The 25,737-nt window shown below is 41.4% G+C and overlaps 6 protein-coding genes across 9 annotated transcripts; 5 read left to right on the forward strand and 1 right to left on the reverse strand.

The window, feature by feature from the left end:
* Positions 1-1,790: 1,790 nt before the first annotated feature.
* On the forward strand, positions 1,791-8,345 carry tnxba (tenascin XBa; the record flags this gene model as incomplete). Its single annotated transcript, XM_084357645.1, has 14 exons — positions 1,791-2,688; positions 2,783-2,914; positions 3,145-4,380; positions 4,496-4,618; positions 4,847-4,990; positions 5,092-5,211; positions 5,284-5,439; positions 5,544-5,656; positions 5,753-5,885; positions 5,976-6,127; positions 6,219-6,315; positions 6,412-6,573; positions 7,645-7,808; positions 7,906-8,345. 14 exons carry the CDS (start codon positions 1,791-1,793, stop codon positions 8,002-8,004), a joined length of 3,729 nt encoding a protein of 1,242 aa, XP_084213771.1. The 3' UTR covers positions 8,005-8,345.
* Positions 8,346-8,758: 413 nt separating this feature from the next.
* On the forward strand, positions 8,759-13,194 carry cyp21a2 (cytochrome P450, family 21, subfamily A, polypeptide 2). Of its 4 annotated transcripts, none has more exons than XM_084356718.1 (12): positions 8,759-8,905; positions 9,040-9,231; positions 9,352-9,441; positions 9,531-9,685; positions 9,810-9,905; positions 10,108-10,218; positions 10,316-10,402; positions 10,863-10,946; positions 11,141-11,254; positions 11,345-11,511; positions 11,725-11,828; positions 11,927-13,194. In XM_084356718.1, the coding sequence occupies exons 1-12, from the start codon at positions 8,773-8,775 to the stop codon at positions 12,178-12,180; spliced, it is 1,587 nt and encodes a 528-aa protein (XP_084212844.1). In that variant the 5' UTR covers positions 8,759-8,772; the 3' UTR covers positions 12,181-13,194. The 4 variants fall into 4 exon arrangements, with proteins under 4 accessions (XP_084212844.1, XP_084212845.1, XP_084212846.1 ...); XM_084356719.1 differs by having other exon boundaries at positions 9,043-9,231; XM_084356720.1 differs by having other exon boundaries at positions 8,759-8,893.
* On the forward strand, positions 12,955-16,127 carry LOC311259507 (uncharacterized protein). Its single transcript, XM_084356722.1, has 8 exons — positions 12,955-13,038; positions 13,610-13,888; positions 13,973-14,248; positions 14,329-14,604; positions 14,703-14,963; positions 15,060-15,164; positions 15,842-15,867; positions 15,981-16,127. The coding sequence occupies exons 1-8, from the start codon at positions 12,966-12,968 to the stop codon at positions 16,101-16,103; spliced, it is 1,419 nt and encodes a 472-aa protein (XP_084212848.1). The 5' UTR covers positions 12,955-12,965; the 3' UTR covers positions 16,104-16,127.
* Positions 16,128-16,228: 101 nt separating this feature from the next.
* LOC311259508 (uncharacterized protein) lies at positions 16,229-18,306 on the reverse strand. The gene is made up of 8 exons (XM_084356723.1): positions 18,230-18,306; positions 17,643-17,963; positions 17,289-17,564; positions 17,164-17,199; positions 16,896-17,075; positions 16,759-16,806; positions 16,596-16,658; positions 16,229-16,500 (listed from the first exon to the last, which is right to left on the reverse strand). The coding sequence occupies exons 1-8, from the start codon at positions 18,294-18,296 to the stop codon at positions 16,490-16,492; spliced, it is 1,002 nt and encodes a 333-aa protein (XP_084212849.1). The 5' UTR covers positions 18,297-18,306; the 3' UTR covers positions 16,229-16,489.
* Positions 18,307-20,129: 1,823 nt separating this feature from the next.
* Positions 20,130-21,915, forward strand: LOC311259618 (allograft inflammatory factor 1-like). The gene is made up of 6 exons (XM_084356855.1): positions 20,130-20,214; positions 20,306-20,367; positions 20,520-20,586; positions 20,676-20,717; positions 20,839-21,004; positions 21,410-21,915. The coding sequence occupies exons 1-6, from the start codon at positions 20,196-20,198 to the stop codon at positions 21,495-21,497; spliced, it is 444 nt and encodes a 147-aa protein (XP_084212981.1). The 5' UTR covers positions 20,130-20,195; the 3' UTR covers positions 21,498-21,915.
* Positions 21,916-21,972: 57 nt separating this feature from the next.
* On the forward strand, positions 21,973-25,726 carry LOC311259629 (casein kinase II subunit beta). Its single transcript, XM_084356878.1, has 7 exons — positions 21,973-22,074; positions 22,481-22,556; positions 23,789-23,891; positions 23,973-24,088; positions 24,169-24,244; positions 24,352-24,541; positions 24,889-25,726. Exons 2-7 carry the CDS (start codon positions 22,485-22,487, stop codon positions 24,977-24,979), a joined length of 648 nt encoding a protein of 215 aa, XP_084213004.1. The 5' UTR covers positions 21,973-22,074; positions 22,481-22,484; the 3' UTR covers positions 24,980-25,726.
* Positions 25,727-25,737: the final 11 nt, after the last annotated feature.

A 25,737-nucleotide genomic window follows, 5' to 3' on the forward strand; every position in this document is an offset into this window, starting at 1 on the left:
AAAAAGTGGGGGGGTCCTTAAGTAGGAGCGGACTTTATCACTCTCCTCCTTTCTAGTGGTGGTCCTTTCTCTCACCTCTTTCCTCCCAGATAACATCCAGCAAGTCCGTGTGAGCTTTTCAGATGGAGGGAGCGACACAAAGACAGAGATAAAGCCAAGAACTCAATCATTATTCAGGTAAGTTAATTTTTCATATGTAACTATCCAAGTGGTAACTGCAGTCATCTGAATGAATACACTCCACTTAGATGTCTGTTCATTTTCCTTCATATCATAATGCCGTCATGGTGCATAGCTGAACATATTCTCAGAGTTTGAATAAGTACATTTATGAGAAAAAGGTCATATTGTTGTATAATATATATATTTTTATTGCTAATAAGATCTTAGAGAGTGACACTGCTCTATGCAATGAGAGCAGAACATTATATGTATTTTATTTGGTTTGTACACATATTGTAGCCTGGTTATACCTACCATAACAATCCTTGTCTAAGCTTTAATTATGTTTCCTGCTATCCCAGCATGACAATTCATATTTTCACAAACTTTATTTTACCTCAAAAGAAGTCAAAAGTGGTGATTAAATCAGTTAATTCTGCAGCCAATTAGTCAATTAATCTATGCACCCCAGCGCAACATTGGAAAATTGGCTTACTGTGTAGCAAAGCAGCTTAATGTGTTTACATGCTGCACAGTTTATTTGATTTTCTACAGATTTAAAGCCAAGGCTGGACGTATTTCTTTTAGTGGTTTTATGAGCTGTGGGTGCAGGAGGATTATGTAACCTTCTGTATAGTGAAAGACGTACAGTGTCCCTCAGTTCTATACAGTGACGCTCTGTTACCTCTGGTCTCTCCAGCAGACTCTCTTCCCGCTCAGGTCACTTTCTTCCTTCCTGTTTAAAATCAACTAATTTAGATTAGACTTGGTTTGGCAAGCCATTGAATAAACTATTATGGCTGATTGGAACACTGCTGCAATTCTTCAACGCATGATTGTTTTTATACCAGTATGCCCATTAAAATAAAGGTTTATAATATCATTTTCCATGAACATTTTGTTCAGTTCTCAGGTGAAGGATATTATTTTTTACACATGATGCTTAATCTGTTTCCAATGTTTTTTCCCTGGCACAAAATTGGTCAAAGAAAGTTCACAAAACATTGCCACATAAAAGATACAGGCATCTGTTGTAAGATGCAAAATCTAAAGAGTATCTTAGAAATGTTTTGACATGCTCTCATGCTTCCATCCACTGGGAAAGATTCACTCACTGAATCTTCTCCAATATCAGATCACAGCATAAACTGTTTAGAGAACCTGTAGCTTTAGAAATTGACCAGCGCTACGACTGAATGGTCACCCAAATTAAGAAAAAAGTAAGTAATGTGGTCCCTTGCTGTAGCTGTTTATCACAGGAAACTTTTGAGCAAGGCACGAAACCTGAAATTGCTTCAAGAAAAGCTTCTTTTTAGCCAGTATGTTTTACAAGGGAGCATCAAAGAGTGAATGGGAACTCTGTGAATATGAAGCTGGCTGAAAAAGAGCATGTATGCCCAGCAAAGAGATTAAAAAAAGGTTCTAAAATGACTTGGCATAAGATTTCATGCAATAAACTCAGTCATAACTCAGCTCTTTCATTTTTTTCACTTCTAGGAGAGAGCTGGCACAATCCTCTTTGCAAGTGGTCAGAGAAATATAGAGGAAGGAGTTCATAATTTTTACAGTAACATACATAAAGATCCACCAAAGGCAATCCCATCACCGGCTACTGCTCCTGGCTCAAAATGCTGTTTACTCTAGGACTTCTCCTCCTTCTCACCCCATTTCCCTCCTTTCAATCCCCGACCAATGAGAGGAGAGACTCATCAGGAAGCGACGTGACCAAACCCAATGCCGTTTTCACCCTGTCAAAACCAAAAACCACTGTTGCTCTCGCCAAACAGACCGCTCGCCCAACCCTAAAGCCAAACACAGTCAATCAGACAGTTTTATCCACTACAGCAACCGCCAAAAAAAAGCCTGGCCCAGCAGTAATTCAAACCAACCCGCCAGCAGCCAGTGGCACCATCACCAACAAAGACAAGCACACAGCCTCATCCAATCAAACTGTTTTGGTTAGACCCCCTTCTACCAAAGACAAGCCTGCCCCCACAGGAACTCCAAATGTTCAGTCAGCATCCACAAAGTCTGCTTCAGCAAGTGGTGCTAAAACCACCAAAGACAAACTCCAACCTGCAGCCAATCAGACAGTCTCAATTAAATCTCCTTCAACCAGCAACAAAGACAAGCCTGCAGTTAAAAATGTTCAGTCAACATCCAAGTCTGCTCCTGCCAGTGGCACTAAAACCACCAAAAACAAGCCCACAGCCTCTGTCAATCAGACTGTTGTAGCTAAATCTCCCTCCACCACTGATGTGAAGAACTCCAAAGGCAATCAGACCGCCACCAGCAAAGAAAAGCTCGCCCCAACACAACCCATCAAGGTGGTCATCAGCGAAGGCTGCGACTCCAGCAACACTAAGGAGCAGGAGCTGAAGCTGAAGCCTGGCACTCCTCTGGTGATGACGCACAAGATCAGCTTGTTGCCTGGTAGCTGCACGGGGGGATGTGAGTCTGAGATGACGGCGCTGAAAGAACGTGTGGCCCGGCTGGAGAGAGAGATGACCTCCCTGAAGGACAAATGTATGATTCTGTTGTGTTCACCAGATCATTACATTTGACACAAGTCATTAGAGATGTGGATTTAATCATGTTGGTTATTTATGTTGCTGCCCAGGTCCATGTTCTCCAAGCTGTCCAAATGAATGTAGTGGCAATGGGGAATGTCAGAAGGGGAAATGTGTCTGCCAACAGGGATTCATGGGTCCAGACTGCAGTAAGTGCGCACAAGGAGCTGACTGTCATAAAAGTGAGTCTACACTGTTATGTTGTAGCATTAGAGCAGTGGCGGACTCGGGATGTTTGAGGGGCAGGGGTGATAAAAATAAAAGGGCACCAAATGTATGCGGGGTGGGCACCAGCGTAGGGGCGATCAAACCCCCTGAGTCCACCAGTGCATTACAGACACATTTTAAAGCGAGAGAAAGTCAGTTTTTACTCAGACTATGACTAGTTGTAACCTTTGCTCTGCCATTTCAGAAGCTGCCAAAGGAAAGGTCAAGGTAACAGTTGAAACAGTGACCCTGCAGGTGAACAAAGACAAGGAAAACATGCAGGAGAAAACCATCAAAGCTGAGCACACACTCTTCCAGAAGAAGGAGCAAAAAAAGGGGTCTGAAGTCAAAGAGGCCGACACTAAATCCAAAGTGGCCACTAATGCTAAAGCAGGTCCTGTTAAAACTCAATCAAAACAAGAAACTTCTGTTAAAAAAACAACTATTAAAGAGTCTTCAATTGTCACAAAGACCAGTCGCCCAACAGTTGCTCAGGTTCTGTTGAAACACGATGGAAGAAAGCCGGAAGAGGCAGGCAAAGGAAAAACAATGGTCCTGACCTCTAAAAAAGTCGTCCAAAAAACCGACCTCAAACTGGTGAAGGAAGGAACTGCCAGTAAAACATATCCTAAATCTGATCATCTTAAAGACCAACCTCACACCAATGTAACCCAGAGTAACGTTAAGAATGGCACGGCTAAAATTGTGACCGTTCTGACCAAAATCGTGGGAACGAACAAAACCAGAGCAGGGAAGGAGAGCTTGGAGCAGTCCACCCTGGCTGAGAAGAATAGTACTCAATCATCTGGACACAAACGAGGCAAGAAGGTCAAAGCAGAGACTACGACCCTGCAATCTGTTGACAACAGAATCGCTGAAGCTGGCAACACTGGAAGAGAGAAAGTTACACAGAAGAGTCAGTATTTAGTGAACGCAACCTTTGCAGGAACTTCAGGCGAGGCTCGAGTTCTGCAGGACAAAACAACTACCCATGGCTCTGTGAGTGCGAAGAAGATGGGAGGATCAGGATTAGGTTCGGTAAAGGTTGTGAACATCTCCTCCTACAGCTTCACTGTCACATGGTCAGTGCCACAAGGGATGTTCAAGAACTTCACTGTGATCAGAAGAGAGCCAAAGACAGAGGGTGACGATGACGACCACGAGGAGTTTGAAGAGGAAGCTCTAGAAGGAGACAAGACCTCCACAGCTAAGAACGTGACTGAAGTCCAGGTACAGAGTGAGAGCACCAACACAACTTCTGCCGCCGGTAAAGCTGGATCTAGAAGCAAAGCTGAAACCAAGAGGATCTCCATGGTGGTCCCTGGCAGTGTACGTTCTGTCGAGTTCAGTAACCTTCGGGCAAACACTGGCTATGTCCTGCATGTATATGGTACTGCAGCTGACAGAAGATCGAAGATTCACAGAGTAACAGCAGTTACAGGTAATCAAAGCTGTAATAGATTTGTAATTTTTGCAAAATTTCTCTACTTCTACCATGGAAATGATCAGAACAATTTGTGTTTCTGAATAAAAACTTCCTTGTTTTGTCTCACCAGGTCCCGAGCCAGCCACAGAGATGGTTTTCAGCAATGTAACAGAATCTTCTCTCACCGTTTCCTGGTCCAAACCTAAGACAACATTCTCCGGCTTCAGGGTCATGTACACCAACATTGTCACAGGTCAGGGCAGGTCACAGTTTCCTTGCTTGACGGTCCCATATTATAAAAGTGAGATGTCTTTGCCTGTATTCAGAAACTGTGCCTTTAAACAAACAGCTAGACTTCTGTAAGGTTGTGATGTCACAGCTTAACATTAAATTACATGGGACCTTTAATATCAGTCATGGTGGATCTTGTATTCAGAATTGCTCATTGTTGTTTGTTATTTGTGATGTGTCATCCTTCTAGGGGAGAACCGCTTTGTGACTGTGGACTGGCAGCAATCTTATGTGGTCCTGTCCAAGTTGTCTGCTGGAGCCTCCTACATCATCAGCGTGACTGCTACACAAGGCAGAGCCCAGAGCGACGCCCTCACATCTCTTATCACCACAGGTACACAGTCAGAGAAGCTTCATTTTTGTGTACAGCAACTTTATTTGTCTTTACATGCGAAAACAGCAACAAACACATGATGTATTGTCTCTTGACTGCAGTGCCCGCCCCTCCAACACACCTGCAAGTTGTCAATGTGACAGATACCAGAGCTGTGCTGCAATGGACTCCCAGTCTGGGGAAAGTTGACCGCTTCATCATCAGCTATGAGTCCTCAAAGAGTGAGTGTGGCGACAACGGCTAATGACAAAGTGCTAATGACTGAGCTAAGGGTTGTTAACTCTCCTCCACAGCTCCTAATGTGACAGTGACAGTGATGCTGTCTGGAAACTCAGTGGAGCACCAGCTGAGAGGCCTGCAGAGAGGCACCTTGTACACAGTCAAAGTGCTGAGTCAGAAGGACAGTCTCCAGAGTATGGCCATCTCAACTACATTTACTACCGCTAATGGTGAGTAGCGAGGCGGATAAAGGAAACAAGATCAGGTTTGTTTGCGTGACTCGAGTCTACAGGGTGGTGTGAACTAAATGCTCATGAATTTTTGTGTCCCTTAGTTGTTAAAGCCGGTGAGGTGGGTGCTCGCTCTGCAGTGATAGCATGGAGATCTTCAACTGTTGTTTATCACAGCTACAGACTGATCTACCAGGTGGCAGGAGAGGAGACAAAGGTGATAATATTCTCTCATTAGTAGCACATACAGTATCAAGAAAGAGAGCTTCTGCATCAGAGATTAACTTTCTGTGCATTCCTGTGTTCACATTAGGAGGTGATCCTGGATGGATCCATCTCAGAGTATAAGCTGACAGACCTGTTCCCAATGTCACGTTACATTGTTCTGGTACAAGGCGAGAGAGATGGACACTACACATCTGTTATCACCACAGAATTCATCACAGGTATTGAATAAATAATGCAATCCCTGCTGATTTATCTCCTCTATCAATACTTTATCATAATTAAGTAATTAATTTTTTTTCATCCCTCAGGCAAACTGCGTTTCCCCTTCCCTACTGAGTGCTCTCAGGAGCTGCTGAATGGAGCTCTGCAGTCAGGAGAGGTGGACATCTACCCGCAAGGAAAAGAGGGACGAGCAGCCAGAGTCTACTGTGACATGGAGACCGATGGCGGTGGCTGGACGGTGAGATAAAAAACTGCTGTTATTTCAACCAAACTTTGGACTGAAGAAATGGTATTTAGATTATAAATAACAATCTAATGTGTGTTTTTAGGTGTTCCAGAGGAGGATGAATGGAAAGACAGATTTCCACAGAACCTGGAGTGAATACAGCGCTGGCTTTGGAAACCTCAGCGAGGAGTTCTGGCTCGGTACAGTTGAAGCAACTTCTTCTTATCACATGTGCAACAAAATGTTTTGTAATGAATCAGCCTAAACCACTCACTCTTCCTTTCTGCCACTATTAGGAAATGAGCTTCTTCACAACCTGACCAGCGTTGGCCCTGTGAGTCTGAGAGTGGATATGCAAGCTGGAAATGAAACTGCTTATTCCCACTATGCCAACTTCTCCATTGCCTCAGCGGAGAGTCACTACACTCTCACAGTGTCTGGTTACACTGGAACTGCAGGTAAAACTGTATAAAGGTTGAATTTTCCTGAATGTGTGCATTACATACGTTGAGTGGGATTACTGGGATGACATCCCCTTTGTTAGCAAAGTGACGAAAATGCATCCCCCTAGCTAACATACCATCCCCTAATACAGAGTCCAGGGGCAAAGGCGTCTTTTAGTGGAATATGTAACCCTAGTCTTAGATTTTGAACTTTCTATGGCTCCTACTTTACTTTCTGTGCAGCCGTGAGCTGTCACTCTGCCAGCCGTACTCTTATAATGAAAATTAATTAATAATTACATAACCTTATTTAAAGAGCATGTTTGCCTCACAAAAAAAACAGCATTAACAGCCAGTTATATTATAATAATTTGCAAAAAAGGTATCTTTTTTCATTTTACTTGAAATATCTGGGGGGTCAAATTTGGGTCATGGGCCCCACGTTGGGCACCCCTGCTCTAAATTATAAACTAAAGATACTAAATTCTGTACTGTTGTAGCCTATATACTCTATAGAGGAGTGTCACCTTCATAATCAAAGTGACGAGTGTTACAGCTTGCAAAAAGAAGCAGATGCAGACACAACAATAGTCAGGTTAGGAAACATAAAAGCAAGCTGTAATAATCTGAGCTGTAGTCCAAAAGTAAAAATACAGGCAAGAAAAAGGGCAGGTAACAACAGTGACAAAACAGACTGGGGAAAATTCAAAAGACTAAACAAAGAAAAACTTAATAAAGTAAAAACCAGGATGAAACTCAGGTGTACACAGAAGAAGGGCTGGAAAGGAAAGAGACAAAGACAGGAAGTGGAAAGTCACAACAAGATACATGAGGATATAACTACAAAATAAAAAAGGGAATAACTCAACGAAAAAACCCAAACCATGACAACGTGTTAGTAGTAGCATGTAACAAGTAGCATCATGTAGTCGAGGAGGAGCGAGAGGATCATAGAGACACGCTGTTGTCTGACCGCTTGAGCCTAACACTAACCATCCCACTTATATCAACACATCACACACTGACTGTATTATACAGTAAAAACATGAAAATTCATACCTCAGTGTCACTGTATTTCTCTGTCAGGTGACTCTATGAGGTACCACAATGGGCGTCCATTCTCGGCCAAGGACAAGGACCCTGACCCTCTGGGGATCCACTGTGCCAGGGCCTACATGGGAGGCTGGTGGTACAAGAACTGCTACAAGACCAACCTCAATGGTCTTTACGGCATCAACAGTAATAATCAGGTACAATTCACACTAATGAACTTTAAACACCTTTCATCTTCTACGATGCAACGCACTGACCAAATATCATCCCCTTTCTGTTTCTGTTGTGATACAGGGAATAGTCTGGATAGACTGGAAAGGAAAAGACGCCTCCGTCCCCTTCACTGAGATGAAGTTCAGACCGTCCAGGTTCTCTCCTGCAACTCATGGTTAAATATACATCAGTCTTCATGGGTTCTCCAACCTGAAAACCTTACATCTGACAGAGAATCACAGCAGATATCCACAAGACACTGGATCTCACAGTTGCTGCATGTCACTATACAGTGGTTTTGATAGCTGTAATCACCGCTATCAGTGCATTTGATTCAATGTGCAAGAGTTTATACATGTTTTGTTTTCTGGAAATATACCAAAGGAGTGGAGAAATGTTTTATTGCATCTTTTTTTGTATACTGTTCTACTGTTCTGCCTGACCCGTCCATTTCAACACAGTTTTTGTTTTGACTCTAATACCTTCCTGTGCACCACCATGGTATGCCATCCCACTACTACTGTAATTAAATATGCACTGTCTCACTCCATTGGAATAAATGTGGCTGATGTGGGTCTGAAGTGTCATTTTTGTGTTTGTTTGTTTTGTACACATGAATTAAAACACCCAAATCCATCGATGGGAAAACAGTTTCTTCATTTCCTGCTCTACAAGGTAAACAAGTGCCAGTGTGACCGACTGTAATGTCAACTGTGGCGTGTTGGTTTGCCCTTCAGCAGGTCCTGACAATGTTTATCAGGCAGTCTCTTGTTAGTGTTGCATTCATCTTAGTATCAGATGCACTGAGCAAAATTGACACTTAGACGTCCTTGATTTTAGTCAAAACACCAACAGGCTTAGAGACTGCTAAGCGGACTAGCGGTATAAATGTGGCCAGCAGTGCGCTGACCAGCTTTCTGAAGTGGGACGCCAGTGAGAGGAGACAGGATGGCAATAGAGATATCATTGATCAGTGTTGGAGCTCTGTTCCTGGTTTTGCTGCTGTTGATTATACTGATTTGCAGTTCTGGTCAGAGAGGAACATCTGTAAATGGAGTCCACAAGGGAAGTGAGTCTACAGGTGGTTATCATCTATTTTGTTGTCTTTATGTTTGTTCCTGATCACACTGATTGTACAGTAATTATTTTGATGATTTCTCATGATTTGTAATCGTCCCTGTTTCACTTTTGTCTTTCTTTACTCCTTCACCCCAGTAGCTGATTCTGGACTGCTGCAGGATCTCTATCAGTTCCTTCCCGGCTCTTCCTCTCCGTCCCTCCCAGGTCCTCCCAGCTTCACCCCCATAGGCAATATGATGGAGCTGACACACGATCACCTGCCAATTCACCTGACCAGTCTGGCACAGCGGTACGGACACATCTACCGCCTTAAATGTGGAAACATAAGTAATCATGCATGATTTTATTATTTCATATTCTGCAATAAAAACAAGCTTTTTAAAGAACATTTTTGGTTGATAGTTGTCTTCAGATGGCCACCGCACCAACATCCCTGTGTTTTTTCAGCCATGGTTGTACTTAACAGTAGTGACGTCATCAGAGAAGCACTGGTGAAAAAATGGTCAGACTTTGCCGGGAGACCAGTTTCATATACAGGTAAACAACTCAAACTTCTTTTTTCTATGATAGTATTCATGACTATTGTATTATTGTTTGTCCTTATGATATCTCATGGCTTGTATCAGCTGATATTGTATCTGGAGGAGGGCACACCATCTCTCTGGGAGACTACAATGAGGAGTGGAGGGCTCATCGTCGCCTCGTCCACGGCGCTCTGCAGCGTTGCTGCCAGCAGTCACTGCATGATGTGATCGAGAGACAAGCCCTGCATCTGAGGAAGGTACGGAAGACACGAGAGGAACAAATTGTGCACCAGTGGACAACATGGTGACTCATCTAAAAAACAAAATACCAAAGCAAAATGTTGGGGTGTTTCCAAAAAGCAATGTTTGTTGGGTGTTTAGGTTTTGATGGAGTATGAAGGCAGTGCCGTAGATCTCTCGGAGGATTTCACAGTGGCAGCCAGTAATGTCATCACCACTTTGGCTTTCGGAAAAGAAGTGAGTGTCTGTCCTCTCATCGCTCAGTTTGTCCCTCTTACAAAATCTGTTTCTCATCAATGAATAGTTGTGTATGTGGCAGGCCTGTGTTTGGTTGCCTGTTTGTTTTGCGCTCTGCATTAGAGAAATCTATTCATAATGTTACTAAACAGTGTATTTCATTGGAAGGTTGTGTTCAAATGTAAATCTCTGTGTTTTCTAGTATGATAAGAGTTCCTTGGAGCTGCAGCAGCTGCACAGCTGTCTGAATGAGATTGTCGCTCTGTGGGGCTCCTCCTGGATTTCTGCCCTGGACTCCTTCCCCGTGCTCAGAGTCAGTAAATATTCATTATCCTGGCTGTAGATCACAGGAAAGACTTGCAAATCTTCTGAATGGGATGTCACACATTATGTAATTTGTTCTCTCAAAGAAATTACCCAATCCTGTGTTTTCCCGTCTCCTGAAAGAGGTGGCCAGGAGAGATGAAATTATAAGAAAACATCTCAACGATTACAAGGTTGGTAAGAAAAATTGATGAAAAGGGCAAAAATGAGAAAACATTTCAACTATTTTGAAAAACAAACATCAGAGAGGTTTTATTAGGCTAAATAACACAGATGAGGGATTGCTTGGTGTGGCAAGTCTGTGGAAATCTGAGTTGGTGATCTCCTTTAAGTCTCCTCTTAAGACATACCTTTGTCAGAGAGCCTTTCCTGATTTTGCTTGAATTTTATTTACCTTAAAACTATCTTTATTTCCTTTAAAAATGTTTTCCTTTTCCCATTTTTTTCTTTTAAAAACTGATGTTTTTATGACTTGTCTGTTTTATGTTGCTGACTTTGTTACCCAGATTTTGAAAAGTGTTCTACAAATTCAGATTATAATTGTTATCATAGCAGTCAGGATAATAACTGAGACACGTTATCCTCTAAAGTCTGTGTCCATTTTTATCAGCTGTTGTTTTGTTTTCTGTGTAGTCACAAGACAAAAAAAATGAGGATGCCATAACAGGATCCCTCCTTCAGGGCCTTGAAAAACAACCCAACACAGAGCAGGGAGTGGTGAGTGCATCGAACAGTGAATTTTGAGGAGGATTATAGGAAGCATCCACCTCTTTATTTTAACAGATGTTTTCCTAAAACTTCACGAAATAATCTGAGAAATCTACTTTTATTTCAGATTAGAGAAGGAATTTGGAATGTAGTATACTGTAAATAATACTTGTAGTAAATGACATCTGTCTTCATGTCTCCAGCTCCTCACAGATGTTCATGTTCACATGGCCACCGTGGACCTCCTCATCGGGGGAACAGAGACCACAGCAGCCTGGCTCAGCTGGACTGTGGCCTTCCTCCTGCACAGACCAGAGGCAGGGCAGAGGCACCTTTTTACATATAACACCATCTTTACACACCCTGAAGTCTATCTCAGTGTCTCCCCTCTCTACTTTAATCTACAGGTGCAGACCATGGTGTATGAGGAGATGTGTACAGTGCTGGAGGGACGATACCCCAAGTACAGTGACAGACACAGACTTCCTGTCTTGTGCGCTCTCGTCCATGAGGTGCTCAGACTGAGGCCGGTCGCCCCGCTGGCAGTGCCGCACAGAGCCATCAGAGACAGCAGGTCTAGCAACATTAGAGACAACTCAACAGAGATGAGATCTATAAGATCAGATATTGTTAAGCCGCCACAGACTCATGTTTCTACAAAGTTTCAGTCATGATATTCAGTCCTTAACCTAATGACAAGGCTGGAAGCACGATGAGTTGTGAACTTTTTCCACACTGTATTACCTGCTGTATACACTCTTTTAACTTGACATTGTCACATGTTTAGTATTGCAGGTTATTTCATCCCGAAGAACACGGTCATCATTCCTAATCTGTTTGGAGCTCACCATGATCCTGCAGTGTGGCCCGACTCGTACAGCTTCAAACCAGGTACTGCTCTCTAACTGTGACGTGGAGAGCATTCCTTTCACTCGGCTCAGCACTTTCTCAAAAAAAATAACTTCTCTCTCTCTCTCTCTGCCTTTCAGAGCGCTTTCTGGAGGGAGGAGGAGGCTCCACACGTGCCCTGATGCCTTTCGGAGGGGGGGCTCGTCTCTGCCTGGGGGAGTCTGTTGCCAGAATGGAGCTCTTTCTGTTCACAGGCTACTTGCTGAGAGATTTCCAGTTCATCCCTCCTGAGGGGGAGGCCTCTCTGCCCGACTTGAGAGGAGTTGCTAGTGTTGTGCTCAAGGTCAAGTCCTACTCAGTTATAGCACGACCAAGAGCGGTGACTAATCCCTGAACTAGAGGATGTGCTGCCTGTTAAAACATTGGGCAATTGTGTAAAAAGATAAATGTTTTTTGTTTTTTTTACCTGCTGAAGTAAATCCAGATCCTTCACATGTATGTTACTCATCAATGCTTCTGTCTAATTGTCTCTAATGTTGGATATACTGATTAAAATGTATTTGATCATGAGTAAATAACACGTCAGACAGAGACAGAGGCCAGGCAGACCAGTTGAAGAATGATCAATCAGATTTCTCGAGAATGGAAAAGGAAACTGAGGAGCCGTCAGATAGAAAGCTTGAAGGAATGGATACTGTTCAGGTGGAGCTGCATACAATTCAAAACCTGGGGAATGTGCTGCTTACTGTAAAACTGAAGCTGATTATATACCAGTAGCTGTACAAGGGCAAGCATGTCTGTGATAGTCTGGTAGCACCACCCAGAGGACAAATGCTGCCGAAAGTTTAAATACCTTCCCTCCTGTGGAAAATGTTCAGCAGGCCTCCTCCTCATCACTGGGTCAGAGGCACATCTTGTAGAAGAGTTTGTACTTACAACATTTATAGGCACCTGACTGATAAATAACAGTGATAACAGGTATTACAATATGGTTTTATTATTCACACATGTGACAGACAGACAAAATGTTACATGAACAACACAGAAAGATGATGGATATGACCCCCTCTCATGGGCTGGTCTTAAACAAAACAATGAGTCCACTTCCTGAAAATGTGTTTTGAAATAAGCTTCTGCTATCAGAGGATTTAGTAATAAGCAAGAAAAACTGAGAGGAGGATGGATTCATTTCCCCTGTTAAGACTTTTTCTTCTTTCTTTGACTCACGCAGCAGCTGGACTTCAGTCATTTGGTAATTATGGAAAAAAAGAAAATGTTTTAATGTTAATCTGTTGTATAGTTGATCCAGGATATGATTTAATAACTGTTAACTTCTCTGTGTTGATGTGTTACATAGGGTCTTGTAAAATTGACATTTTCACAATTAAAATGGAGCTGCAACCAATGATTAATCTCTTATTCTTATTACTATTCTTATTATCATTCTATTATTCTCATTATTAACCGCTTAGTCGTTTACTCTATAAAATGTCAAATAACTTTGAAAAATGCTTGTTACAATTTCCAAAACCCAAAGACTTGTTTACTATCATAAAACAGCAGATCATCACATTTAAGAAACTGGCACCAGCAAATGTTAGTTGTTGTTAGATAGTACAAATAATACTTTTAAAAAACATATTCATCAAACTCCTGAGCTTTCACTTGAATAATACATGCACATCAGCTGTGGTTACAAATAGATTCAGTCCATGATGGAGGGTTGAGACCTTCCCACACCTTTAGTTTTCAGTTCTATCAGTGGACATTGTTGTGACACAGGTACATTTGAAAATTTAATTCTTCTTTGTCTCCTCCAACAGATCATTTAATGTTTTCTACACTAGGAGATCGTGTTACTTTGCCATGTGGCATACCCTCTCTTGAATCCTGCTCCTCTATTAACTGGAACATGTATGGAGACTTTAAATCAAATCCTCAGGTGGTGAAGGCCGGAAAGGTGACGGCTCCGAACGACCTCCGGCTTCGTCTCCTAAAGGACTGCTCTCTGGAGATCAATCAGCTGGTGCTCAATGACGCACGACATTACTCTTGTGACAATGGAGCACTCAACTCTAGTGTTTGGCTTCAGATTCTTAACGGTGAGTTGTCTTGGTACTTCAGTTTATATCTTAAATAAGTTGATGACAGTATGAGATGATTTGATTTTTCTTCTTATTCACCAGTTACTGAGATCCAGAATCAAAAAGACATTGAGCTTCAGTGTTACCCCAATACATATGTAGGACAGGGACGTTGTAGTACAGGAGTACATTTCAAGTGGACTACTGAAGATGATACACCATTAAATGGAAGTAGATTCGACCCAAAAAATCGCAGTCCTTGCCTCTCTCAACTGAACATCGCTAAAAAACCGACAGACCATCACAGAAAATGGAAATGTCAGCTGTTTCAGAATGACACGCTCAAAGCCACCGCCAGCTACACAACAACGGTCAAAGGTACCAAACTCAACTTCACTCCAGATGAAAGATGTGGTTTAAGATGTGCAAAGTGTAACCCGTTGTTCCCTTTCCCCTAGATGGCATAGAGGAAGTGTTCACTGCAGTGGGTGAGTCAGTGTCACTCTCTTGTAGCAACGCTTCCTCTCTCGGGGTGAGTGGCAGCGTGGCTTGGGCTATGGGTGGAAGGCCGCTGACAGATGACATCTCACCTTGTAAAGGCCAGTGTCATGTGAATACAGACTCATCACTGGTCATCAGCAAAGTGAGTGCTCTGCATGCCGGGGACTACGATTGTTCAGAGTCCGCGGATCAGCATAAAGTGTTAAACAGAATCAGGCTGCATACCCTCGACGGTGAGTGTGAAAGAGTGTGCCGAAAACAGACCATAAACTCTGACCCACTTTTTGCACCATTACTAGTAAAACATCTCTTCTCATGTTTGTCCTTACAGTCGCTTCAGAGCGTGGTCCAGGAGGAGATAACCTCACTCTGACTTGTGTGCTCACCTGCTCTGTGAAATGTGAAAAAGACTTCAATTTAACTTGGTCTGAAGGTGGCCAAAATAGCTGGCAGAGTGAGTTAATGCATGAGAATAACACTCTCATAAAAAGGATATTTGTCCCAGTTAGGTCAATGACATCAGATGAATTAACCTGCATGGCGCGCAGAGAGGGCGCCGTGGTGGCATTAAAGAAGTGGCACACCGTCAACTGTAAGTACGCATCATGCTATTGTTGCCTTTTCTCCTAAAGACAACCCAAACATAAACTTATTTCTGATTTAAAATGACAATCGTTCATGTCTACAGCTCTGCAAACACTTGCGTGGTTAGCCCTTCCACTGGGGCTCCTGATATGCATAGCTGCTGGAGGACTCTACATGTACATGAAGAGAAAACACAACAAGGATGCAGGTACTGACTCTGGCAACCCAGTGGACCAGAGTAAATGTTGGCAATGTATGTTTCTGCAAACCACGGATATGTTGACACTTTACGTTTTATATGTTCAACTTTATGTTTCTTTTTGTGCAGTTGTCCATTTTATGTTGTGACAGTGCTGTTGCTTGTGGTCCGGTTAGGTTGAGGCACAAAATCACTGGGTTAGGGGTAGGAGAAGATCTTGTTTTGGCTTACCTGCTTCTGTCGCCACAAACAGAGCGGTTGTTAAAAATACCCGGATTTCGACTGCAAATTGTCCCACCATCTTGTGAAAAATCTCCTGTTTTGTGGCCACAAACATGGACGGAAAATGACCAGACGTCTCATCAAAATATCCAGTGGTCTCACGTTTACAAATGTTGAAATGCCCCCTGAAGAGTCAATATTGATCAATGATAGACAATGAAATGTCACGCCACCACTACCCCTCCTCCTCCTGACATGAAAGTCAGCTCATATTAATGTAAAATGACATGTAATGTGGAAATGTTGATATGATGTGAAAGAAAAGTACAAATCTAACGTATGTGTGGTTTGCAGAAGCTTACAAGTCAACTTTTTATTCTTCTCGTATAAGAACGTTTTTGAGAATTGTAATGAAGATGTCATAATACCTGACTGATTAATGCTGTCCTAACTTTCTGTTGCAGGAAATGAACAGTCAAGTATTGGAATGGTAAGAGGAGATGCTAAAGAAACAATAACTGTGCAAGAAATAGCTGTTAAAATCTTTGCTTTTGGTTTTGTTGTCAAGCTGACATGTCCTAATACAAAACCTCCCCTTCACAGACTCACGTTTATGACGTGATTGAGGATGAAAATAATGAGGAACCGCACCAGCAAGGAGGAGTCAAACGAGAAGCTTTCACCACCACTGACAGTTTCTATGATTTATTACAGGCTGTTTACTAGAACTAAATAAAGGAGTTTTTTTTCCCCCCTCTCCGTTTAAATCTTGTTCATCCCTCTACAGATATGTACATTCAAATCGGATGAAATGAAATGATTTCATGTCACTATGTCCTTGATAAAATGAAATAATACAGATGATTACATGTATTAACACAAACAGGGCAATAAGGGAAAGTCTTTTCAACAGTCTTAGACAAAGCAGTGGGTATAATTTCCACGTTACACTTTTTCCACAATGCTCAATATAGGTCACAGTTGCTTATCCTTGCTTCAAAAACCCAAGCACTTCACAGTTTAATAGATGTTACTTGTCTTTTAAATACTGCATAAATGTGAGCCGGCGATCCAGGAAGGAAAATCTTCTTCCTCTTCTAGACTGTAAATGACTAATAATTGACTGCAATGAAGAAGAGAGAATTGTTATTTGGCTGTTTTAATATGATGAGAACTTTGTAACAGTAGTGATGATTTCAGAATTGTAAAACTGCTTACAAGTACACAGGTTTTCATCCTCGAATTCATCGCTCAGACTGTCGGCTTGTTGGCTTGCAGTATCTGTCAGATAGAAGTATAAAGTTGTGGATTTTGAGAAGTGATAAAGAGAGTCACAGAGGCTGGAGTAAAGGAGGTAGTGAAAGAAAAACACGGTGCTCACCTTCAAAATCTACAGTCTCATAACAATCAAAAGACTCCATGCGAGTACCTGATGAACAACAGGAGAATATGAAGCCATGCTAACACTTCATTGCTATCAAAATAATAATAAAATGAAAGCTTTTAGTCAAATCGAACCTGCTGAATGCCTCAGGGTTGGCTGTGCGCCTGTCTGGGTGTTGCGTCTGCGGTAAATGAGTAGTCCTGTCAGTGCTGCAGTTATGGCGACCACAACAATGACTGAAGGCACAACTGCAGAAAAAAATGTACTTCTCCCCTCCATCCTGACTTTAAACATAGTCTCGTTGGCTGTCATCGCTGAGGGAGACAGGAAGGAAATCTGAGCAATCACAACACAATATTTAACAGAAGATCACTGACGCAACTGAAGTTTTTGTGGCAGTACCTGGAACTGTTGTGGCCACAACTGCATTTTCCACCTCTTAAAGGGAATAGAAACATTTCACAGGAGTCAGGTATGAAGTCATTTGTTGTCGGTGATGATATGTTAAAATCTGCTATAAATCTTACCTTTGACCGGTAGATTAATGTCAAAGCAGCGCTGAGTTTGTCCAGACATATATGTACATCTGTACCAACCACCGTCACTGTAATCCACAGACTGGAAAGCTAATGATGTCCCATTAATTTCAGCCCTTTCAGACTTGATGGATTCTGTGCTGGCTCCTTTCAGCATCGCCCAGGAGACATTTTGGGGTCCTTGTTGTCCTGATGTCATGTCCACTGGGCAGTTTAGGTTGACGGGTGTCCCAGGTGCTGCTTTCACTGCTGGAAGGGCTTTGCATTCTGAATGAAGGGAGATTCATGTGATGATAATAGAAAAAATAAGGCAAATAATAAGGAGAGTAAAATGTGTAATCTTACTTTTAACTTTCAAAGATATGTTTTGGACAAGGACACGGTCCCAGGCGAGCCAGATCTCACAGCTGTACAGTCCGTCATCAGATCTTTGAACTTTTGTCAGCAAAAGAGACATCTGTCCGTTTCCATCAGCTTCCCATCTTACACGTTCAGCATCTGGGGTCTTGCGTGTTTTAGGCCTGGAAAGGATAACCTTCATCTGACTGTTGTGTGTGGCATACTTTATCCATCTGACTCTGTAGCAGCTCTTTGGATCCATTGCAGTAGAATTAAAACAAGGTAGAGCTACGTCTTCTTCTTGAGAAGCAACCACTGGGAAGGCATCTTTAAAATGATGAGAAACAAAGTTTAAGAATAAAAAGCAGAGTACATATTGTGTATAGGATTTTTTAGATCATGCACACTAAAGTACTCGCTGCCAGAGCTGCAAGGCAGATCATTTTAACAATAAATCGCAGACTTTTGAAAAATATCATTAAATAGGAAGTGTATGTACGCCATCTTTTAAGGTCAGACGCAGTCACATTTCTTTTGTCTGGCTACAAAAAAAGAAAATGCATCGTGAAGAAATGATTGAGTGACCTACTCACCTCTGCACTCTGATATGACCATTAACTGAACTAATAACAGGAGACCCTGTGGATAGAAAGCTGCCATCTTCAGTGTAATGCAACCAAGTGGTGAGACAGAAGTTTAATGACTACATGACTTTTTCTCTGTCTCCTCCTATTCTCAGTTCTCTTTAAGTCACACACAATGCTCAACATGAAACTACCTGTGGGACAGTCAAACATTAGTTAGTCCTTTCTGCTTTTTATTTGCCACTTCATTATGTGTCCAACAGAGCCACCGTGTGGCAGAAACATGACATTACATCAAACAGACAAATGGCCATAAGAGCACAAAGTTATTTATCACAGGGGTTTTCCAAGTCTGACCCTGTGGGCCTCCCCTCACACAAAGCTTGGAAAAACTCTTCCTCTACCCCCTTATTTACTTACATTCCCCATGCCTTTGGGTCATGATCATGTTTTTTTATTCTATAGACACTCAACAATTGAGCCAAAATAGCCTGATGTTGTGTGACGTAACTTTAGACGACACCAAATACATAAAAAATCTGTCCTAAGGTATCTTTTAGTTTCTGACTCTAGGAAAGTGGGAGAAATGGTAAAACTCCCCAAACCTGCTCGCTTGACTCCTTTAAACAAATCACACACAATAAGGCTGTATGTAATCTCCTTTTGAAAACTAATGTAATAACTAATGCAGGAAATGTTCCCTTTCATTCACTGAACTTCCCCTGAAACTGTCCCACCTCCCACTTCAAGCACAAGCAACATTATGTAACTTCTTTTTACCTTAAAGTAACAGCTTCAGAGTCATTTTGATGGTACAGTGTCTTGTAATAGGGTGAATGGTGGCTCTGTCTCAGCCACTCTGCTGTGTCCCCCCCTTGTTTCTGCACTATGTAACTTCAGTGAGAGGGTAGGATCACAAAGCATTTTACACTTATACATCACACGTAGCAGTAACTGGCACAAAACTATTATCTGGCTTTCCCCCTGATGTCCTCGGCCTGCTCTGCCTCAACCTTGTGATTTTTAGGGAGTTTCCTGAAAGCAACCTGTAACTGCAGCATAGTGTAGCTGTGAGTTAGCTGTTCGCTGACTCTGTTAATGTTTTGAGGTTTTCAAGTCCAGCAGCCTCTACGGACTCCATGACTGAGGTGAAAAGAGAGGACGTTGACGGAGGAAGCTAAGAGGAGAAACACATTGTCACAGAAATGTGGGACTCAGAAACAATAGGGGACACCAAATTGCACAAAATACAAATCGTTACATAATGTTGCTTTAAATGTGAGTGGGGGAGAGCAGCACTTGCTCCTCCCTCATTACCACCAGTGACGTGCCCTTGAGCCAGGCATTTAACCACCAGCTGCTTTGCACTGTGGCTGGCAGCCCTCGCTGTGGCTGTGCTCGGCAGCTTCTCAGTGTTATTGTCTGTAACTGTGCTAGTTTGAGGATTTCCTGACTAAAGAGGACACATCACTCTCAGTGAAAGTTTGCTGAATAATAAGTTTCCAAAAATATATGGGACTTTCTTCCAAACACGCCTTATAAGCAGATTGTTTCTGCAGAGTAATGTGCCTTGCCTTCTAAAGTCACACTTCTTCATTGCTGCACCGCTCTTCCTTCCTTAAATAAAATGTCAAATTATTTTTAAACTCATGGATTTACTTCACTCTTTTAATCGACTGTATTAAAACCAACACATTTAAATAAGCTCATCGCGGCCACTACGTGTGTGAAGTTCTATTATTAAGTAATACAACATGCTTTTTTCCCACTGTGGTGTAAGTCAGACTGTGTGCAATGTTATGATGTGCATCCCCCACTTGACCTCTCTTTGCAGCTGCCTTAAATACGACAGGAACCTCACTAATGTTAACCGAAGCTTCACTTCCTCTTGTGGTTCGATTAAGAGAAACGCCATCGTTGCTGTTCACACTCACAGTGTTGGTTTCGCAGGCAGCTCTCAGCACTGTGCTCAGAAATGGACAGCACAGCTCAAGGTTAGTTTGCTTTATTTTCTGCTTTGTTAATAAAAGATTGTATTTGTATTTATGATTTGTACAACCTCTGTGTGTTGGCTGTTTGTCACAGGAGGTAAAGCATTTGGTCTTCTCAAGTCTCACCAGGAAGAAAAATTGAATTCTATCAATGAGGTGAGTTCATATCAGGTTACAATCGATGTAAATGTTTTGATTAATCATTTCTTCTCCACACACACGGGCTGGACACAACAGCCCGACACCTGTTTGATACCAGTAATCATTCTTTATTCTTTAATTATTTCTGAATCATCACCTCCCTGCAGGCTTTTCTCTCAGATCCCCAATATGCAGAAGAGGAAGACCTCAGCTCAAAGCTTGAATCATTTAAAAGTGAGTGTTTTTTGGCTTTAGGATGTTGTTTTATCATTTAGTGTACAGTCATAAGATTTGAAATGAAATTATATTTGCTTGTATTACAGAGAAATACATGGAGTTTGATCTTAACGACAAAGGAGAAATAGGTAAAATTGCACTGCCCCTAAAATATCTTCAGCTACAAATTATTCACAGCAGTGCTTTTTTCACAAAGTATGGAGAACCACTGCTTACTTATTTACTTTCTTTGTACTTTCACTTCTCTAGATATTATGGGTTTGAAACGGATGCTGGAAAAACTTGGATTGGCCAAGACTCACTTGGAGCTGAAAAAGATGATGTCAGAGGTCTGTGGAGGAACATCGAAAGAAACTTTCGGCTACCACGACTTCCTGAATATGATGCTGGGAAAAAGAAATGCAATTCTAAAACTGTGAGTGAATACTGGGTAATTCAGGGAAATGGCTGGAGAGTTGTTCTGTGGCCCAAAGACCACAGGAGAATTGGGGTTCAAGGAAAATTAAATAACTAAGTGCCTATATTATCGATGAATACATGTGTGCTGGATGCATACATTTGTATGAAGCAACTAGTGATGTTGATGTACTTCTCTTAAATCTAACTGATAACACTACTAGTTTAATACCAAAAATCAACTTGTGTCTCAATTTTAATTAATAAATCATAACCGAAAAACAAAAAATGTAAATGGTGTCAGGTACCTGGTGACAAAAGAAAAGTGAAAAATGTAAGTTTAAGTAGTCTCTACTGTCTAAATGTTTACAAGTTTATGGTACTGTCGTGTACAGCAGCTTACATGTAATTTTCATCATTTAAGGATCTTGATGTTTGAAGGCATGGGAAAGGAGCAGGAGTCCAAAGATGCGGCACCACCTCCTCGCAAAACCTTTTCAGACCTGCCCTGAGGAAGACGCACTCCATCCCAGCAGGAAATGACTGTCATGGACACATGCTTTGCTAAAAAAGATTCATGTCAATACGAAACTACAATTTTTAGGAAGTAATGTTATCTACATGAAATGTTGATGCATTCTGTCCTGTGTGATTGTGACTACAGTACAAATTTCACACATGATAGGCAACTCGATACTTTGTAAGTCAGCCTACTTCCTCTGTATGATGATGATGCATTAGTTCAACAACAAAACAACCTAGTGATGTTTGAATCTACATAGGAGTGGTCATTAGACAAAACTGTTGCAATATCACTTGGTTTTTATGTAAGATTACCAACATTTTCATTCATTAAAAAGTAAATAGAAAAACATTTAATTTTGTTCCCGTTCTGTCTAAAAGGGTTAAATAAAACACACTTTATACTCATTTGTTAACTTTCACTGTGGCAGCCTCTGAGAACATGCGTCATGAGGAACTTTATTTTGAAAACTGTGAGTGACCGGAAGAGGGATTCGTCATCCATCCCGGAAGCGACGACAAACTAGCTAAGCTTGCAAATTGATGTGTCCACTAATATAGAAAAAGGTGAGAAAAAATGACTTTCTGTAAACAGTCGTGTGCTTTCAGGAGACAGCTGGATTGCCTCTAAATACATATTGCAGTTACAATGTTTAATTTCCACGCTATCTGCATTATACGTGCTAATGCTAACGAATGATAGCAAGCGAGCTAACGTGTACTCAAGAGCTAACGTGGCTAGGTAGCACGTCAGAGACGCAAACTCGTGCAAATCGAACATTATTTGCAATAAAATCACATTTTTGTTCAAGGCCCCCGAGGTAGTAGCTCCAGTTTGTTGCACCTATGTTACAATAAAATGTTAAATCTATGTTTGTAAAGTTTACATCGCCAGAATTTGCCGGCTTTTACCTGTTAGCCAACCAGCGAGGATGTAAAATGAAGCCACTGCAGCTGTGTTTTGGTTTGACAGGAGGATGAGCAGCTCAGAGGAGGTGTCCTGGATATCCTGGTTTTGTGGACTGAGAGGGAATGAGTTCTTCTGTGAGGTTAGTATCCAGTATTATTCTTAAACTTGGATTGTAGATTAGGACCCAGATTTAAATGTGCAGCTCACAAAATAAAAAGGTAATCAGAATTCACAGGTATCCAAAGGAAAATCCACTAAAATGTATTTCTTTATTTTTATTTTTTTTAGATGGGCAATGCTTGCATTTAATCGAGGCGTGTGGCTTTCACTGACTTTTTACATCATACCAAAGCATAAACATCACATCAGATTGTTAGACTGCTGAACACGTTACAGACACCTCAGTCAACTCAAACCTAATCATACATTTAAAGCTTTCACTGTATGAAAAAGGGCTGCATGACATAGTATAGTAGCAGAAAATATATTGCAATTATTTTTGACAGATTGCACTATGATTCACTTTTATTGAGAATTATAATTTTTGTATCACAATTTTCATTTTCACTGGCAAAAAATGAATAAAACCATGATGATGTAACATTTGTTGTATGAAATTAACATGTTTTCTTACATCTGGCGAGAAGATGTGTAGACCAGGGCGTCTCTGCAGCTCTACAGTGCCTCACTATAAAGCTGCTTTGTCGCACATTAAACCTCTATCGACAAAATGCAGCTCCTGTGATTTGGATATTGCACATGGCCATATTGCTTTTTCAATATTTTGATTGTTTGTGCGGCCCTAATATATGCATGTTTATCATTGCACACTGCCATATGTGCTTCATTTGAATTCAAATTCGGATATTGCAAGACTTGGAGGGATCTATCGGCAGATATTAAATATCATATTCATAATCATGTTTTCACTGGTGTGTAATCACCTAAAACTAAGAACCTGTTGATTAGTTTAACACAAGTGATCTTCTTTCCAGTTTGTAATGATGTGTGCCATTTGGTGGTCTCACATGAAGACTTAAGTTTTTAGTAAAGAGCTGCCTGTTTTCTTCCCTCTGCTTTTTTGCTGCTAATCTTTTCCACTGGAGCACATGAGGCCTTCTCACTCTTAAAGCACCTTCGTGAGACATGTGAAAAGAAAAAACACTTCAAATTAAAAAATGGTTTGTCTGACAGGTTAGCACCCACGCAATCCAATTCTAATTTTAACTCCTTGCTTTCTCCATTGGCAGCGTCTGAGTAATCCCGTTAAGCTCTTGCGTAATGCTTCCACATTGGTGCGCTGAAGCAATCTGCTGTAACTGTAATTAATGCCATTAAAAGCTATTCATCGTCTTCAACCGTGTGTAACAGGTTGATGAAGACTACATTCAGGACAAGTTCAACCTGACGGGTTTGAATGAGCAGGTGCCTCACTATCGCCAGGCTTTGGACATGATTCTTGACCTGGAGCCAGGTGAGAATATCAGTAGCAGTTCCCATGTGAAATGAAATAAAGCAGAGTCAATACTTGGCCTAAATCCCTTTATTTTGGCAGATGAGGAACTTGAAGATAACCCCAATCAGAGTGACCTGATAGAGCAGGCAGCAGAGATGCTCTACGGGCTCATACATGCACGTTACATCCTCACAAACAGAGGCATTGCACAGATGGTAAGATGTGACTTAATAACTGCTTCATAAATTCTGACACACTCTGTGACACTGATTTCAAAATGTGTTGCTCTCCGTAGTTGGAAAAGTATCAACAGGGGGATTTTGGTTATTGCCCCAGAGTCTATTGTGAGAATCAGCCAATGCTTCCTATTGGTAAGTCTGACTTTTCTTTACCTACACAAGACCTGCGCTGCACCTTTGACCTCTGTTAGTGGCCATGAAGACACACTCAACAATCACCGATCTCTTGTCTGATGTAGGTCTGTCAGACATCCCTGGAGAAGCAATGGTGAAGCTTTATTGCCCAAAGTGCATGGATGTTTACACCCCCAAGTCCTCCAGACACCACCACACAGATGGAGCCTATTTTGGGACGGGGTTCCCCCACATGCTGTTCATGGTGCACCCAGAGTATCGTCCGAAGCGACCAGCCAACCAGTTTGTGCCAAGGTGTGTTTCAACTGAACTGTCTGAACTTTTTTTGGTGTGTTTTAAACAATTGCCAACCAAAAAGAAAATTTTGCCTTAGACCTCAGTAAGGCTGGATATTGAAGTCTGTCTAGTTCAAATTAACATTGAGTACCTGGTCAGATTTGTCATCTTGACATCCGAATTAAAATGTATTTTTCATTTTTGACTGTTCGTTTTGGTATCAGTCCTGAAACTCAGGTATGATATTGGCACTAGTATGAAATCATTTTCTATACAAAAGCAGCAGCGGCACTTGAACTTAGAGGACTAAAAAGGCAATTCTTTTTGTTCAGGAAGTGATTGTATTTCTTTCTTTTTTTCTTCAGGCTATATGGTTTCAAAATTCACCCAATGGCTTATCAACTCCAACTTCAGGCTGCATCAAGTTTCAAGAGCCCGGTCAAGACAATTCGCTAGAACTCCGCTTTGATGAACCCAGTGGACTCAAAGACTTTTGTTTACTACTTGTTTGAAGAAATGGATTATATAATCCCAGTGAATGCCTGTACAGTTCCCCAACCTCACCTGTGTTGATAGATTCAGACAATTCATGTCTTTAGTGAAACAGTTACAGATGACCAGGTTAGTTTTACCATATCAAACATGTCATTATTCCAGAGGGTCAGACTCCTGATACTTAATAACTGATGTAAATTCATCTTTCACATTTCTGAGACTGAAAAGTGGCTTTAACTCTGATAATGAAGGCTACAGTGTGCTTTGTGGCTCAGTTGCAGAGGATTGAATGTAACAGGAAATCTTGCCACCAGCCCACGACAGGTTTGCCTTATCTGCGATACAGTCAGTCATTTAATTGCATCAAATATGAATTTTTTCAGATTTTGGAAATCTGCATAAGATTTAATTCTGTTAACATGAAGGATTTTATTTGAAAATAGCAATACGTGTAAATGAGGTCAGGTGCTATTTCCAAGAACCAATGAATACCAAATTAAAGGTAGAAAGTAAGATCTTGTGCTAAAAATGGACCTATGTTTGATTTCATTTTCTTTTTTTTCTGTGACAGTATTTTCCTGATAATCCTGTATTTGTAGTTTCATCATGTTTACATTATTACAATCCGGACAGACGTGACATTGTTGATTGAACAAGCAGCAACATCTACTGTGGAACAAGTGAATGACATTAAATATTTATTTCTTACCAGGATCTCA

Source organism: Pagrus pagrus (assembly GCF_965226575.1).
Source record: "Pagrus pagrus genome assembly, chromosome: 7".
Classification (NCBI taxonomy): Eukaryota; Metazoa; Chordata; class Actinopteri; order Spariformes; family Sparidae; genus Pagrus; species Pagrus pagrus.